General features: G+C 38.6%; 1 protein-coding gene across 1 annotated transcript in view; it reads right to left on the bottom strand.

Annotated features, from left to right (window-relative positions):
- CCNB3 (cyclin B3) overlaps positions 1–18,106 on the bottom strand; it is an 82,761-nt gene that overhangs the window by 33,887 nt on the left and 30,768 nt on the right. The window contains exons 6-10 of the mRNA XM_037733372.1: positions 16,820–16,950; positions 9,372–10,329; positions 7,335–9,053; positions 6,219–6,314; positions 4,906–4,998 (exon numbers count right to left, since the gene is read on the bottom strand). Coding sequence (XP_037589300.1) covers positions 4,906–4,998; positions 6,219–6,314; positions 7,335–9,053; positions 9,372–10,329; positions 16,820–16,950 — 2,997 coding nt within the window. The remainder of the gene's footprint in view (positions 1–4,905; positions 4,999–6,218; positions 6,315–7,334; positions 9,054–9,371; positions 10,330–16,819; positions 16,951–18,106) is intronic.

Below are 18,106 nucleotides of genomic sequence, written 5' to 3' on the forward strand. Positions count from 1 at the left end.
TCCAGCATCTGTTGTCTCCAGATTTTTTAATGATCGCCATTCTAACTGGCGTGAGATGGTATCTCAATGTAGTTTTGATTTGCATTTCTCTGATGACCAGTGATGATCAGCATTTTTTCATATGTTTGTTGGCCTCAGAGAAAGTTTTATATCAGTGTAGGGACTGCTTACTGGCCAAGTTTCCAGATTATCAGCCAAGGACCAACCTTGCAAACAGGCCTTTCTAGGGATAGCAGTATTGGACCTATTATTTTAACTCTTTTTTGCATAAAATGTAACTCGATTCCAATCAAACTCCTAGAAATATTTTTAAGATATAAACTGATTCCAAAATTTATATAGAAAGGCAAAGGAACTAGAATAGCTAAAAGTTGTTTAAAAAAAAAAAAGAATAGAGTTGAAAATATCACAATAACCAGTTTTAAGACTAACTATATAGAAATAAAGACAGTGTGATATTGGTGAAGAAAGAGACACAGAGATCAAGGAAACAGGATATTGGTATAGACTCACAAAAACTGTTTTTAGCAAGGTGCAAAAACAATTCCTACATGTGGTGTTAGAAAAATTAGACATCCATATGCAAAAAAATGAACCTTGGCCTAAACCTCACACCTTATACAAAAATTAACTAAAAATGGACTACAGAATTAATGTAACATGTAAATCTATAACCTTTTAGATAAAATATAGGAGACAGGCCAAGCACAGTGGCTTATGCCTGTAATCCCAGCACTTTGGGAAGCTGAGGCAGGCAGATTACTTGAGGTCAGGAGTTCAAGACCAGCCTGGCCAACATGGTGAAACTCCGTCTCTACTAAAAATACAAAAATTAGCCAGGCATGGTGGTGAGCACCTGTAATCCCAGCTACTTGGAAGGCTGAGGCAGTAGAATCACTTGAACCCAGGATGCAGAGGTTACAGTGAGGAAAGACCATGCCATTTCACTCCAGCCTGGGCAACAAGAGAAAAACTTTGTCTCAAAAAAAAATTATATTGTACACACATACACACACACAGAGAGAGAGAGAGAGAGAGAGAGAGAGAGAGAGAGAGAGAGAGAGAGAGACTGTTCCTGACCTAGGTTTAGGCAAAGAGTTCTTAGAAGTAAGTACAATTGGCTGGGTGTGGTGACTCATGCCTGTAATCCCAGCACTTTGGGAGGCCAAGGCGGGTGGATCACGAGGTCAGGAGTTCAAGACCAACCTGGCCAAGAGGGTGAAACCCCATCTCTACTAAAAATACAAAAATTAGCCAGGCATGGTGGTGACTGTCTATAATCCCAGCTACTCGGGAGGCTGAGGGAAGGAGAATTGCTTGAACCTGGGAGGCAGAGGTTGGGAGGTTGCAGTGAGTGGAGATCATGCCACTGTAATCCAGCCTGGGCAAAGAGCGAGACTCTGTCTCAAAAAAAAAAAAAAAAGTAAGTACAATCCATAAAGAAAGCATTGATAGACCAGACTTTATCAAAATTAAAAACTTTTGCTCTGGGAAAGACACTGGTAAGAGAAAGAAAACTACAGACTGAGAGGATATGCTTATAAATGACATATTCCACAAAGGATTTGTATCCAGAATATGTAAAGAGCTCTCATAACTTGATACTAAGAAAATGAACCACCCTATTTATAACTGGGCAAAAGACTTGAATAGACATTTCATCAAAGAGGATATATGCATGACAAGTATGGTTATCAACATTATTAGCCCTTAAGGAAATAAAAATTAAAACTATGAGAAGATTCCTCTATACATCTATTAGATGGCTAAAATAATATACTAACAAAACCAAGTGCTGACAAGAATGCAGAGCAACCAGAACCCTCATGCATACGAGTGAGGATGCAAGATGTACGGCCACTCTGTGGCAATTTCTAATTAAGTTAAACATACACTTATCATATGTCCCAACAATCCCACTCCTGTGTGCTGACGTTAGAAATTAAAACATATATTCACATAAAAACCTGTATATTAATGTATATTTCTTTTCAAAAACTGGAAACAAACTAAATATCCATCCACAGGAGAGTGGGTAAACTGTGATATATCCAAACCATAGAATACCACTCAGCAATAAAAAGAATGAACTAGTGATATCTGAAACAACTTGAATAAATCTTAAAGGCATCATGCTGAATGAAAGAAGCCATTCTCATAAGGTTACACACAACACAAATCATTTATACAATATTCTTGAAAGGGCAAAGAGATAGAGAATAGATCAGTGGTTTCCAGAAGTTAGGGGTAGGAGGTGGGTGTAACTCTAAAGGGATAACATACAGAAGTTTTTATGGAGTGGTCAAACTGTTCTATTTCCTAATCATAGTGGCAGTTACACAAATCTGTACATGTGTTAAAAATTCATAGAACTGTCACACTCTTCGGTATTTATCCCAGAGAAATAAAAACTATATTCACAAAGAAAACCCATATGCAAATATTCATAGTAGTTTTATCCTTAATGGCCAAAAACTAGTACAACCCAAATGTCCTTCAATAGGTGAACAGTTAAACATACCATATGTATTAGCCCATTTTCATACTTCTGTGAAGAAACACCCAAGACTGGGTAATTTATAAAGAAAAAGAGGTTTAATGGACTCACAGTTCCACATGGCAGTGGAGGCCTCACAATCATGGCAAAAGGTGAAGGAGGAGCAAAGGCACATCTTACATGGCAGCAGGCAAGAGAGTGCATGCAGAAGAACTGCCTTTTATAAAACCATTGGATCTCATGAGACATATCCACTATCACAAGAACAGCATGGGAAAAGCCTGCCCCCATGATGCACTTACCTCCCACTGGGTCCCTCCCACAACACGTGGGGATTATGGGAGGTATAATTCAAGATGAGATTTGGGTGGGGACACAGCCAAACCATATTACCATGGTACATCCACACCATGGAATACTACTTAGCAACAAAAAGGAATTAACTATTCATACATACAACTTGGATGAATCTCAAGGGAATTATGGTGAGCAGTAAATATCAAGCTCAAAAGGCTATACACTGTATGATTCCATTAATATAACATTCATGACATAATGAAATTATAGAGATGGAAAACAAATAATTTGTCAGGGACAGGAAGGAGAGGGGAGGGAAATGGTTGTGGCTAAGAAAAAGTGGCATGAGGGATCCTTGTAGTGATGGAACAGTTCTGTGCCTTAACCATGGTAGTGATCACAAAATTTACACGTGAACAAATAGACTAAACATCTATTTACACATGTGATCAAATAGACTATACACACCCCCAAATAAGTGCATGTAAAATTGCTGAAATCTAAACAAAGCCTGTGGATTATAACAATGTTCATTTTCTAACCGTGACACTATACTACAGTTACGCCAGATGTTATTGTTGGGATAAATTAGGGTGAAGGGTACACAGGCTCTCTTTTTTCATTTCTTATGAATCAATTATTTCAAAACAAATATTAAAATTTTGTTGAACTACATATCCAAAAAGTCATTGTTGTTATTTGGTTATTTTAAAATATAAAAACCAAAGAATTATGAAAGCACTACATATAACTACAGTTATAAAAACAATATGATATTTTCTAGAACTGAGATTCACTTTCAAGGAGTATACATTAATATAACTCGTGGAGCCTTATAAAAATATGTGTGCCTGGGACACATCACTACAATTCTGATTGGATAAGTCTGGGATAGGACCTGGGCATCTGATTCTGAGGTGCACCCCGAATGGATAAGCACTGCTTAAGATGGAAGGATAATATAGGCAAACAAATGAGAGCAGTGGTTTGGGGTTGCGGAATCACAGGTAATTATAATTTCTTACTTTGCTATAATATACATTTTTATGCAATAAAAATAACAAAAACTTTAAATAAAAAATATTTAGTTTGTCATTCCAACTGGCAGAGATACCTTTTCTCTGTAAGCCATTTATTTCCTATCCCTACTCCCAATTTCATGTCATCCAGGAATTTAATGAATACATTAAATTCTTCTGTTCTCATTTATATCACCAATGAGGATGCTAAGCAGAACAAAGTCCAATGGCAGTCACTAGAAATTTCTTTCCAACTTGGCAATGATAAGCAATCTTTGGGTTCTATTTCACTTAAGATCTACCCAAATTTTACTGTTATCTGATTTACTATTCTCTACCATTTTCATGCTTTGCTGATGTCCAAATATACTGTGTCTACTACAATTCCTTGGTCTTTCACTCCAAAATGAGCCTGAACCACTCCTCTGGTACTTAATAAAGGATATAAAACTATATTGTCTTTTCTTCTCAATTACATACTAAGACTGCTGGGCATAGACTGACCATGCTGTATGTTTCCTTGCAAACTCCATAGTGATTCATTCAATTCCATTCATTCAACAAATACTTACTGACCCCCTACTATATGGTATGTACTACAATGGGCTCTCCTCCCTTAATGTAAAATAATAATTAAGTATTCATAGCAGTATTCCCTCAATATCTAACCTTGGACAAACAGCTACCTGAAGGATGGTGCCACACTGTCCTTCCTATCATCCATTCCACCCAAAGCTTGAAAGACTTTGTCATCAACCCCAATCCAAATCACTAGATATACTTTTACATGGCTTTAAGAATGATAAAACAACCATACCATCACTGCCTTTTGTAGAAATAGTCTCTCCTTCCAATTAGTTCTCACAGTATTTTATCTGAAACATTCTTAGAGCACTTAGTATATTCTACTTTGTATTATACTTATTTGTCTGCATATCTTATGTTGCCTCCTACATCGTGAGCTCCTTGAGGGCAGGAACCATGGCTTATTCAACTCTGTAGACCCAGCACATTTTTACCATGTTTTTGGTTTGGCAGCCCTGAATGTAAAAGAGAATTGCTGCTCCTTAAGGCAAGATTTGTCAGGCTTACCTGCACCTCTACCAACCAGTCCACAAGAACAGCCCTCATGTTACCGGTGATTTCAATCTGCCTGTTCATGTAATCTGTAACTACAAACCGTTCCTGGAATCGATGAGAAAGAAATGTTAATAAACTCTTCTTGTAGTTCAAAATTGTAACTTAACAATTAACTTCTCCCTCATGATTCTAATTCCTCATTTTCAACTGGTATTAGATAGGAACAGATCAAAGTATCCTTTTCCAGGCAAGTTGCAATTATCCTTTGGGAAATAGACACATGTAATATTCAAGTGTCAGAGTGGATATTGAGGAGTCCAGGGGGAATAAGGGTGGAAACACATCTATAGCTGTAGACCAATGCCATAAAGTTTCTGCCCCTTCTTTGGAATTCAATCTAAAGCACAATACCACACTATGTAGAGCACTGCTTCTCAAACTTTAACACATATGCACAACTTGGGGATCATGTAAAACTTCAGATTCTGATTTAGAAGGTCTGGGATGGGGCTGGGTTTCTGCATTTCTAACAAGATCTCAAGTGAAACTGATACTGCTGAACCAAGGCTCACACTTTTAATATAACAAAGGTGTCTCTTACTTAGAGTATGCCAGAAAAAGTGTGGGCTTTGGAGTCAGTTAATCAATTTCACTCTCTCTACAAAGAGGATAGGTGGATCTGTAGGTGGATTTCCATCCACCCACCCTCTTACATATGACCTGCTAAAAATTCCACTTGGTAGATGATCTTCGTCTCATCTATTCCGTTTAGAGAGAGAGAGAGAAGAAACTTTGGAATTGATGAATATTAGTGGTAAAGGAGACTGGCAGATTTCAAAAGAGAAAGAAAAACTTCACCAGGTTGGAGAGCTGAAACAAAGATATAATTTTGCATACAATGCCAGAAACATGCATAGGGAAGGAAAGGAAAAATATCTCTAAGAACAGCCACTCAGAGACTATTTGACCATTTTTGTGTCTAAGACTGTCTTCTTAGCAATTAGACGTGCAGGATTATGGTCTTCAAGGTAATCAGACTTTAGCCCATATCCCAGCTTTACCATATACCACTTAAATGACTCTCGGCAGTCTCCCCTATCTGCAACATCTACCATCGTGAAGTTACTGAGAGAATTAAGATAATGTCTACAAATCTGTTAGTACAATGTCCAACTCATAGTAAGCTACCAATATGTTCGTTGTTGCTATTATTATTTTTATCATCATTATTACACCCCTTTCAACTTACATACTGAAGGATGGAAAGATGAGGAAATGAAAACTAGAAATCATTGTCCACTCCCCAACCCAAGCAACCTACATACCTCTCTCTCCTTCAGGTAACTGAAGATTTCCTTGACATACACTGGGTTGAAACTTGCATCACTGTTGTCCTCGTCAGTATCTTCCTGTGGGGTTATCTGCTTAGACATCAACGAAAAGATATATTATGAGAAAAATTATTCTAAAGACTTAGTACATACTTATGAAGGATTACTCCTTTCTCCCCACTGTCTTCTTCTGCAAAGGTGTCTCAAGCCTTGCATATGCTGGGCCATAACACAGTATTCCTTGGCCCTGCAATCCTCATATGGCCCAGCGATCAAGAAATGCCTAGTCTTCCTTGTATATACTCTCACTGCCCTAGGAACAAGGGACCCTTTTTATAGGTAAGCTCAAGATTCTCCAAAACAGACATTCTTGCTTTATTATTTCAACTTTGTTACCTGTCTTCTTAGGTCCCTAATTATATCAATGCTTTGATCTGGTCTAATTCATCTTGGTAGTCTTTTCCTCCCTTCTACACCTTCGCCCAGGTTGTTTTGCCTACAAAAAGGACATTTCTCCTCCAGCTTGCTAAATATCATCCCTTCATTATTCAAATTTACAACGTAAAGACTACCTTCCTTGGGAGATGCTCCTATGAACTTCGCCCATTTTTGACTGAAACCCACTGTGATGCAAATTGCAATTACTAAAAAAGGCAATTTCCTGAATGAAATTACCTGACCGTTATTGCAAAGCCCAAGTATATAGCACAATAGTCCAGACACTTGTGGGTATTATTGGAATAAATACTTTCTGATTGCTTAGATCTATCACTGTGCTAATCAGGAAGACAAGAGATTCTACAAGGCCAACTTGATTGAAGAGAAAAATGCCAAAGAACCTGGGAAATGTATCCCATATCATGGGTAACCTCAGGATATAAAAGGTGAGAAGAGATGATTCTGCATCACCTATCATTAAATAAAACCAGAAGTAAATCCAACAAATATCACCCTCCCACTAGGTAGAGGGATACCCCCAATAACTTACTATATATGGCTCAATTGCTTAGGAAGATTAAATAAAAAAAATAAAAAAATAAACTTTGCTAGCAGCCACCTCCAGGATATCAAAGAACACTATCTAATTTAAGAAGAAAGAGAGATGAATACCTCCTTTGGTGTTCGCTTGGCCTGTGGTGAGAAAGGTTCATCAGAAGCACATGCACTGGACTTGGTGGTGGTACTGGACTTGCCCACACTGGTGATGGTAGCAATGCTGGACTTGCCTGTTACGGATTCACGAATGGTGCTAGACCCATATGGGCTGGTTCCAACTTGGGGGATCAATAATGTTTTGAGAAAGATGTCTTTCTTGCAGGTGGTACTCTCTTGTAAGGTCAATAGCTCCTTGAAGGACAATTCCTTCCCAGTGGTGGGTTTCTCATTCAGAGTTGTCATATCTTCGAAGAGGGATGCCTCATTCATGGTAGACATCTGCAAGGGTAATGGCTCTTTGAAGAGGGTCTCTTTCTCAATGATGGACTTCTCCTGCAAAACCAAGGACTCCTTGAAGATGGTCTCCTTCTCAGTGCTGGGCTTCTCACACAAAGCCAAGTGTTGCTTAAAGCAGGCCTGCTGCTCAAAGTTGGGCTTCTCCTGCAAGTCCAAAGTTTCCTTAAAGTGAGCTTCCGTGTCAATAGTGGGCTCCTTGAGGACAGCCTCCTTCTCAACGCTAGGCTTCTCCTCCATGGCCAAAAGTTTCTTGAAGAGGGTCTCCCCCTCCTCAATGCTAGGATACCCCTCTAAGTCCAGTGGCAGCTTAATAGGGAACTCTTCTTCATTGATGTTCTCATTCAAGGCCAACTGCTTCTTCAAGAGGAACACTTCTCCCTGAGCAGTAGACTGTTCCTTTAAAGATAATTGTGTATCTATGTTTGTGGCTGCCTCAGCAGGATGCTCCTTCTTCAGAACCAATGGCTTTTTGATAAGGAACTCATATTCTTCCACGGTGCTTTTCTCCTGCAAGGCCAACAGCTTCTTCAAGGAATCCTCTTTGGTAGCAGCCTTCTCTTGCAAGACCAAAGCCTCCTGGAAGAGGGACCCACTTTTGTTGGTATGCTTAACATGTGATGAAAATAGTTCCTGAGAGAATTCCTCCTCAGTGGTAGTCGTCTCCTGGATGGGCAATGACTCTCTTGAGAAGGACACTTCCTGCAAGGTTGTGTGCTTTTCTTTCAATGCAGATGGTTCCTGGAAGAGAAACTGTTCTTCAGTTGTAGATTTCATCTTAAAGGGCAACAGTTTCTTATAGAGTGTTTCCTCCTCAGAAGTGATCTTCTGCAAGACCAGTGGCTTCTCTAACAGCGACATCTTCTCCTGAGTAATGTTCTTTTTCTGTAATGACAATGATGTCTTGGTAAGTACTGTCTCTTCAGTCGTAAGTTTCTTCCTAAATGACACTGGCTCCATAAAGAAAGAACTCTTATTGTCACCAATCATATCCTGAAAGTTCAACAGTTCTGGCCAGACAGACATCATTGCTTGAGTGGTGCACTTTTTCTTTAAAGGCACTTTTTCTTCTTTAAAGGACAATGGCTCCTCAGTAAGTGACTTCTCTCCAGAGGTGGTCTGTAACACTAGTGGTTTCTTCAATTGGGACACTGTCCCCTGAGTGGTGTGCTTCCTCTTTAAAATTAAAGGCTTCTTGGTGGGAGTTGCCTCCTCAGTGGTACACTTTTTAAAAGCCAAAGCCTCATCAAAAAGTGACTCCTCAGTTGGAGAGTTCAGCAAGGACAAGGGCTCCTTTAAGATGGATACCTCCCCCTGAGTGGTGTGCTTCTCTTGCAATGCAGATGGTTCCTGGAAAAAGGACTCCTTCTCAGTAGTAGGCTTCTTCTTAAAGGGCAATGGCTCCTTAATCAGTGATTTCTCCCCAGAGATAGTCTTTGGCAATATTAGTGGATACTTCAAGCAGGACATCTTTCCCTGTGTGGCACCTTTCTCATTTTTTAAAGATAATGGCTTCGTCATGGAGGTTGACTCCTTGGTAGTATGCTTCTTCTTAAAGGAAACTAGCTCCATAAAGTTATCTTCACTGTCACTATTCTGCTGCAATGTCCATGACTTCTTCAAGTGGTCTACCTCCCCCTGAGTGGTGTGCTTCTCTTGTAATACAGATGGTTCTTGGGAAAAGGGCTTCTCAGCAGCAGGCTTTTCTTTAATGGACAATAGCTTTGTAACGAGTGACTTCTCTCCAGAGGTGATCTCCTGCAATACTAATGGCTTCAAGTGGGACCTCTTTCCCTGAGTCATGCACTGCTTCTTTAAAATTAATGGCCTCATGGTTGCCTCCTCAGTGCTAGCCTTCTTCTTAAAGGCTAATGACTCCTTAACAAGGGAATCCTCTTTAAAGTTGGTCTTCTCCTGCAAGGCTAATGATTTCTTCAAGATGGACATCTCATGCTCAGTGGTGCACTTCTCTTGCAATACAGATGGCTCTTGGAAAAGGGTCTCCTTCTCATTGGTAGGCTTTTTCTTAAAGGACAATGGCTCCTTAATGGAGGACATCTCTCCAGAGATGGTTGTCTGCAATACCAGTGGCTTCTTAAAGTGACACATCTTCCCATGAATGGTACATTTCTTCTTTAAAGATGACAGCTTATTGGTGGAGATTGACTCCTCAGTTTTAGGCTTCTTCTTAAAACTCATTGACTCCATAAAGAAGGAATCCTCTTCAATATTGACATCCTGCAAAGCCAACAACTCTTCCTGGCAGGGCTGCTTCCCCTGACTTGCACACATCTTCTTTAAGGATAATGTCTTATTGGTGATGGCTTCCTCCTCAGTTTTACGTGTCTTCTTAAAAGTCATTGGCTCTAAAACAAACTCATCATCACTGTCACTCTCCTCCTGCAGGGGCTGTGGCTTTTCCAATATGGACACGTGCCTATGATTTGAGCACTTCTTTAAAGATAATGACTTCTTGATAAGGATTTTATCCTCAGTAGCGGGTTCCTCTTTTAAAACTAATGGCTTTCTGAAGAGAGATGCCTCCTCAGTACTGGGTGTTTTGGAGGTGCTGGCTATGTCTAGAATGAGTGGTTTCTCCATAATGTTTGATACCAAGGTAGTAGAGGCTACTACTGGTGTGACTTCCAGCTTATGCCTGTGAAGGAAACAATGTCTGGGTAATAAAAATGTAGTTACTAGAATCCTCACCTACCATCTTCTTTTGTTGCTATATTTACTAAAGGTATGAAAGGGAAAAGGCTTCAACTCCATAAGACAGATTAGAGGGACAAAATCAATAGGTATAATGGTGAATCAACTTAAGTAGCACACTGTATGGTTTTTATGATCTAGATCCCTAGACTTTTCTATAATTTTTCCATTGAAATTCATGTTATGCATTCTTATATATGCTTTATTACCATATATACAAAGGCTTTTATTATAATACTTATCTGTTCATATATCAGTCTCCCTCACTAGCTGCATTTGTCTTTGTCTATCAATCCAAGGCATCTGGTAAAATTCAAGTTGAAATTAATATTGTTTGAAGGCTAATGAGAGAGGTGGCCTGGTAATTAAAATTGGTAGTATCTACCCACATTCCCTTCACCCTGGGCAATTCAAGAGATGTGTTCCCAATGGAAGGCTGAAATAGAAATTTGTCACATGTGTCAGATGCAAAGCTTTGTTTTGAATAGGATTGTATATTCAACCAGAGTGACGAACCTAGTGAGACCAAATCACAGGAAGACTAAAGATCAGAATACGAAGAGGGAGAACTGCAGGTAGATATAATCACCAGTCTGAACAGGAGTAAATACCTTCAAAAGAACATATATATGATTCAGTTCAATATGAAATATGCAGAATGGATATATCCATAGAGGTATATCCATAGCGGAAAGTAGACTAGTGGTTTTCTGAGGCTGGGACACGGGTAGGAGTAGAAAGGGGGATTGAAAAGGGAAAGGAACCCCTAATAGGTATGGATTTAGCGGGGGCAGGGGTTGAAAAAGTTCTAAAATTAGATAGTGGTGATAGCTGTACAAATCTAGGAATAGAATGAAAAACCACTTATTTGTTAAGAAAAAAAAGTAAGTACTTCAAAAGGTTCTGCTTGACCAGATAGATTCCAGGTCCCTCCTGATAACTTTTAGAGAAGATCTTTAAATAGTCTAGCTAAGGTAAGAACATTCATTCTGGAGCTAGACTACCTGGATTCAAATTCTGGCTCCTCTACTTACTGACTGGGTGACCTTGGGCAAGTTAACTCTCTGTGCTTCAGTATTTTTCACCTATAAAATAGGGATCATAATAGCTCCTTCATAGGCTTATTGTGAAGATTCAACAAATTAATATGCTTAAAAACATCCTTGCCATGTATGTACCTATGCGACAGTCCTGCATGATCCACACATGTACCCCAGAACCCATATATATATTTCATAAGCCCACATCAAAAAAAAAAAACCACACTTAAAGGAATGTCATGAACAATTGATTGTCAACAAATTAGATAATTTAGATGAAATGGACAAATTCCTAGGAAGACACAAACTACCAAAACTGACTCAAGAAGAAAACAGACAATCTGAATAGACCTAAAACAAGACATCAAATCGATAATCAAAAACTACTCACAAAGTAAAGTCCAGGATCAAATGGCTTGAATTCTATCCAAACATTTAAACAAGAATACCAGTTCTTCATTAACTCTTCCAAGAAATGCAAAAGTGGGAGGTTTCTAACTCACTGTATGAGGTCACTATTACTCTGATACCAAAAACAGACACCATTAAAAAACTACAGACCAATATCTCTGATGAATATAGATGCAAAAATCCTCAGTCAAATACTGCAAACCAAATCCAGCAACATATAAAAGGATTACACATTATAACCAAGTGGGATTTATCCCAGAAATGCAAGATTAACTTAACACCTCAAACTCAATTTGTATACTATATCACATTAATGGAATAAAAAACAAAAACTACATGATCATCTCAAAAGATCCAGGAAAATCATTTCACAAAATCTAACCCTCCTTCATGATAAAAAGCACTTAACAAACAAGGAATAAAATGGAGGTTCCTCAACCTGATAAAGGATATCTATGAAAAATGCAAAGCTAACATCATACTCAATGGTGAAAGACTGATACTTTCCCCCAAAGATCAGGGAGAAAACAAGAATGTCCAACTCTTGATACTTCTATTCAACACTGTACTAGAGGTTCTAGCCAGGGCAAGTAGGCAAGAAAACTAAATAAAAGGCATCCAGTTTTGAAAAGTAAAACTATCTGTATTCACAGATGACATGATCTTTCATAGAGAAAATCCCAAGGAATACACACAGAAACTATTAGAATGAACAATTTCAGCAAGATTCCAAGACACAAAATCAATAAACAAAAATCAAATGTGTTTCTATATACTTGCAATGATCTGAAAATGAAATTAAGTAAACAATTCCATTTATAATAGTATCGAGAAGAAAATGCTTAGAAATAAATTTAACAAAATAAGCATAAAACTTATATTCCAGAAACTGTAAAAACCATTGAAAAAGCTAAATATCTAAATAGATAGACATCCACGTTCATGAATTAGAAAACTTAGTATTGTTAAGATGTCAGGCTGGGCACAGTGGCTCACGCCTGTAATCCCAGAGCTTCGGGAGGCTGAGGCAGGCAGATCACTTCAGGTCAGGAGATCAAGACCAGCCTGGCCAACATAGTGAAACCCTGTCTCTACAAAAATTAAAAAAAAAAAAAAAATTAGCCAGGCATGGTGGCCGCACACCTGTAATACCAGCTACTTGGGGAGGCTGAGACATGAGAAGCGCTTGAACCTGGGAAGTGGAGGTTGCAGTGAGCTAAGATCACACCACTGCACTGTGGCCTGGGCAGCAGAGCGAGACTCTGTCTGGGGAAAAAAAAAAAAAGTCAATACTTCCCAAGTTGATCCACAGATCCAAGGCAATTTGTACAAGAATTCCAGCTAGCTCTTATGTTTATATCGTTAATCCATCTGGAGTTAACATAAGGCCAAACAAAGTAAAAACCCTAGAAGAAAACCTAGGCAATACCATTCAGGACATAGGCATGGGCAAGGACTTCATGACTAAAACACCAAAAGCAGCAACAAAAGCCAAAATTGGCAAATGGGATCTAATTAAACTAAAGAGCTTCTGTACAGCAAAAGAAACCATCATTAGAGAGAACCAGCACCTAACAGAACGGGAAAAACTTTTCATAATCGACCCAACTGACAAAGGGCTAATATCCAGAATCTACAAATAACTTAAACAAATTTACAAGAAAAAAAAAACAACCCCATCAAAAAGTGGGTGAAGGGTATGAACAGATACTTCTCAAAAGAAGACATTTATGCAGCCAACAAACATATGAAAAAATGCTCATCATCACTGGTCATTAGAGAAATGCAAATCAAAACTACATTGAGATAGCATCTCATGCCAGTTAGAATGGTGATCATTAAAAAATCAGGAGACAACAGATGCTGGAGAGGATGTGGAGAAATAGGAATGCTTTTACACTGTTGGTGGGAATGCAAATTAGTTCAACCATTGTGGAAGACAGTATGGCGATTCCTCAAGGATCTATAAATAGAAACATCATTTGACACAGCAATCCCATTACTGGGTATATACCCAAAGGATTATAAATCATTCTGTTATAAAGAAACACTGCGGCACTATCTCGACATACAGCGCTGGAAAAACTGGATATCCACACTTGAAACCATGAAGTTAAGGCCCCTAATACATACCACCAATAAAAATTAACTGAAAATAGATCAAATCCCTAAGTTAAGAGCTAAAACTTTAAAATTCTTAGAAGCAAACAGATGTAAATTTTCTTAACCTGGGATTTGGCAGTGGTTTCCTAGCTATGACATCAAAATCATAAATAAGAAAAGAAAAAATAAATTAGACTTCAGAATTAAACATTTGTGTGTTTCAAAGAACATCATCAACAAAGTGAAAAGATAACCCACAAAACAGGTGAAAATATTTGCAACTCATATCTGATCAGGGACTTGTATCTAAAATATATAAAGAACTCTTACAACTCAATAATACAAAAACCAGTAACTATTTACCATTATTATATGTCAATTAAAAATAAAATTTTAAAAATCAAGAAACAAAAGCATAAAAAATGGGCAAAGGATCCAAACAGACATTCCTCCAAAGAAAATATACAAATAGCCAATATGCACATGAAAGATGCTTAACATCATTAGTCAGAGAAATGCAAACCTAAAAACCACAATGAGATACCACTCTGCACCCTCTAGGATGGCCATAATTTAAAAAAACAAAAACAAAAAACACCGCCAGCTGGGCATGGTGGCTCACTCCTGTAATCACAGCACTTTGGGAGGCTTAGGCAGACATATCACCTGAGGTCAAGAGTTTGAGACCAGCCTGGCCAACATGGCAAAACGCTGTCTCTACTAAAAATACAAAAATTAGCCAGGTGTGGTGGTGGGTGCCTGTAATCCCAGCTACTCGGGAGGCTGGGGCACAAGAATCACTAGAACCCAGGAGGAGAAGTTTGCAGTGAGCCGAGATCGTGCCATTGCCCTCTGGCCTTGGTTAGAGTGAGACTGTCTCACAGAAACAAACAAACAAACAAAACGCTGTCACCACTCCATAGTGGCTACACCATTTTACATTTCCTCTAGTAAATACACTGCTGGGGGAAATGTAAAATGGTGTGGAACATAAAATTACCACATGACCCAGCAACCACACTCCTAGGTATACACACAAAAGAACTGAAAACAAGTGTTCAAACAAAAATGTATATACAAATGTTCATAGCAGCACTATTCAAATAACCAAAAGGTAAAAACAACCCAAATGGCTATCAACTGATGGATGGGTAAACCAAATGTGATATATATATGCAATGAAATATTATTTTGTAATAAAAAGAAATGAAGTACTGATAACCTGCTATAACAGGGATGAACCTCGAAAACATGCTAAGTGAAAGAAACTAGACGCAAAAGACCACACATTGTCTAACTCCATTTACATGAAACATCCAGAATAGGGAAATCTATATAGAGACAGAAAGTAGATTAATAGTTACCCAGAGCTGGGTAGGTTGGGGATATTGAAAGGTGATAACCAAAGGTACCAAATTTCCTTTGGAGTTAATGAAAATGTCCTTAAATTGATTGTGATGGCTGTATAACTGTGAATATCCTAAATACCATTGAATTGTATGCTTTAAATGGGTGAACTGTATGGTATACAAATTATATCTCAATAAAGCTGTTATCAAAAAAAAAAAAAGACTTAGTGATTATACTTGTGGGATTATAGTGAGCTCTCAATAAATGGCAGCTATTACTAGTTTTCATACTATTATTAGGGTCCTTTCCACTAAACCCTGAATGAAGGGAGGAATGTTTATGACATTTGTGAGGATTGCCCTGCTAAAGTCAGAATGATGAAAGAAATTTGAAAGAAAATAATGCAGATAATTAAGGTCAAAATATGCATGCAAACTCCAGGAATCCATTTCAGCAGGAAACCAAGTAAGGCTAAATGCTAATGTTCTTTCTGCTGGGTAATTAGCAAAATATCCTGTGGATCTTTCATGCTATTTTCTAGAGTTACCCAATCTTTTTACCTTACCGTTCCATGCTCCCAGGAGTGATAATCCAAACATCTCACAACCAGTATGGCACTGCGCCAACAAATCACAGTGGAAGCTAGCATCAAACGACCAGTACAATAGTACTGGTATGAGTTGGCTAAATAGCAGCCCTAAGTGTTTCCAAGAGATACAGGATGTAGTTTTGTACTCTATGCCAGGGATACTGGCTGGCAAATAGCTGAAAAGATGCTATGTTAACATCAATCCACCTTGACCTCATTAGATTTTCAGAGGGGAAGAAAGGCAATATGATTGACTTTAGCCCTGTAATAGCCATCACTATCTAATCTATTCAGGGGTAGATTGGTCATTCCCTGAAGAATAATTCCCACCGGAATGAGCAGGGGATATAGAAAGGTCTCGTTCCACTATCTAAGTCAAATTTCAATAAAAGTCTTTCTAGAGGTAAATTCTTTTTCCAATACTAAATGGGAATGTACATCTGTACTTGTGGAGCCTGTGAACGGTACCTATAACAGCTGAAAGACACATGTTTTTTGATCTAGGGAGACAGTAATTTATCTCCAGTAACAAGGAACAAACCTCCCCTAAAGCTTCTAATGGGATAAGCAGATTGGCAAGCTACCTGTCAGCTGCTGAAAGTCCCTGAAAAGTTAAGTTGTCACCACACTCCCAAGCACAGACCAGCTCAAACAGGTACTGAATTACTAAAAGACAGGAAAAGATGTGCACAAGGTCTTTTGGCAAACTTTCCAATGACAACAGTTCTTTCAATATGCACACACATAATGAAAGAAGAGAAACAGAAGAGGCATGTAACACTTCAGCAACCACAGCGAGGCCCCCCTCAGCACCCAGGGTTAATGTGGTAGTCACAATTGTGGCTTGCTAAATAAGTTCTCAGTGGGGACAAAAAAAGGGATAAAAGGATGTCATATACTCTACCATCTAAAATAATGCCACTGAGTCCCCTCTCACTCACCATTTTAGATTCCGTTTATTCTTTATGGCCAATCCAAGAGCACAAGTGTTTCTGTTTATCTTCTTGGAAACATCTTTTACAAACTCTTTGTTGGCTTCTTTCTTGGGCTGGGCAGGTTGACATTGAAAAGCCTGCAAAAAAAAAAGGTCGGGGGGGCAGGGGAAGAAGGAGGCAGAAAAATGAAGAAAACCACAAATTACCTAATAGATGGCTATCATAGGAGAATCCTGACCCACATAAGTTGGTTGGGTACTCCCAGGAGTGATAATCCAAACATCTCACAACCAGTATGGCACTGCGCCAACAAATCACAGTGGAAGCTAGCATCAAACGACCAGTACAATAGTACTGGTATGAGTTGGCTAAATAGCAGCCCTAAGTGTTTCCAAGAGATACAGGATGTAGTTCTGTGCTTTATGTCAGGCCTACTGGCTGGCAAATAACTGAAAAGATGCTGTGTTAACATCATACTCCACTCTGACCTCATAAGATTTTCAGAGGGGGAAAAAAGCATTATGATTGACTTTGCTGTCTGGGTGTGTCTCTTCAGCATACACCTCTAACACAATACTACCTGTGATATATCTATCCCATTTCACTAAGTGGCATTTATTTAATGCAGGCTCTGGGGACTTCTACCACAGACTTTAATCCTGAATAACACTATTAAACAGTAGGAAAGATCATGGGACTGTGAATAATGTCAGTAAAAATACAGTTAAAGTTGTATCTTTAAAATGAAACAAAGTGGCTCATGCCTGTAATTCCAGCACTTTGAGAGGTCATGGTGGGAGGATTACTTGAGCCCGAGTTCAAGACAAGCCTGGGCAACATAGGGAGACCCTGTCACTACAAAATTTTTTAAAAATAGCTAGGTGTGATGGCACATGCCTATGGTCCCAGCTACCTGGGGGAATGAGGTGAGAGGATCACTTCAGTCCAGGAGGTTGAAACTGCAGTGAGCTTTCATCACAATACTGCACTCCAGACTGGGCAATAGAGCAAGACTGTCTCAAAAAAATTGTAAAACTTAAAAAATTAAATGACACAAATGAACCTAATTATATTTCAAATATTTCAAGTACCATAACTACACTAAAGGAAAAGAGAAAACGGAAGAAAAGATCAGAAATAAGAAATCCAAGTAACTTATAAATAGCATCTGACTATCTACCCTTGAAGTACACATCCTCAATAGGATAGGTTTGCAGGGGAGGTGGTAGATATTGCTAATAAATCTGGAACTCTTTTCAGTAGGTTTGTTTATTACAGTGGTTTGGATGAAGC

This window comes from Cebus imitator, unplaced genomic scaffold (genome assembly GCF_001604975.1).
Source record: "Cebus imitator isolate Cc_AM_T3 unplaced genomic scaffold, Cebus_imitator-1.0 Scaffold520, whole genome shotgun sequence".
NCBI lineage: Eukaryota > Metazoa > Chordata > Mammalia > Primates > Cebidae > Cebus > Cebus imitator.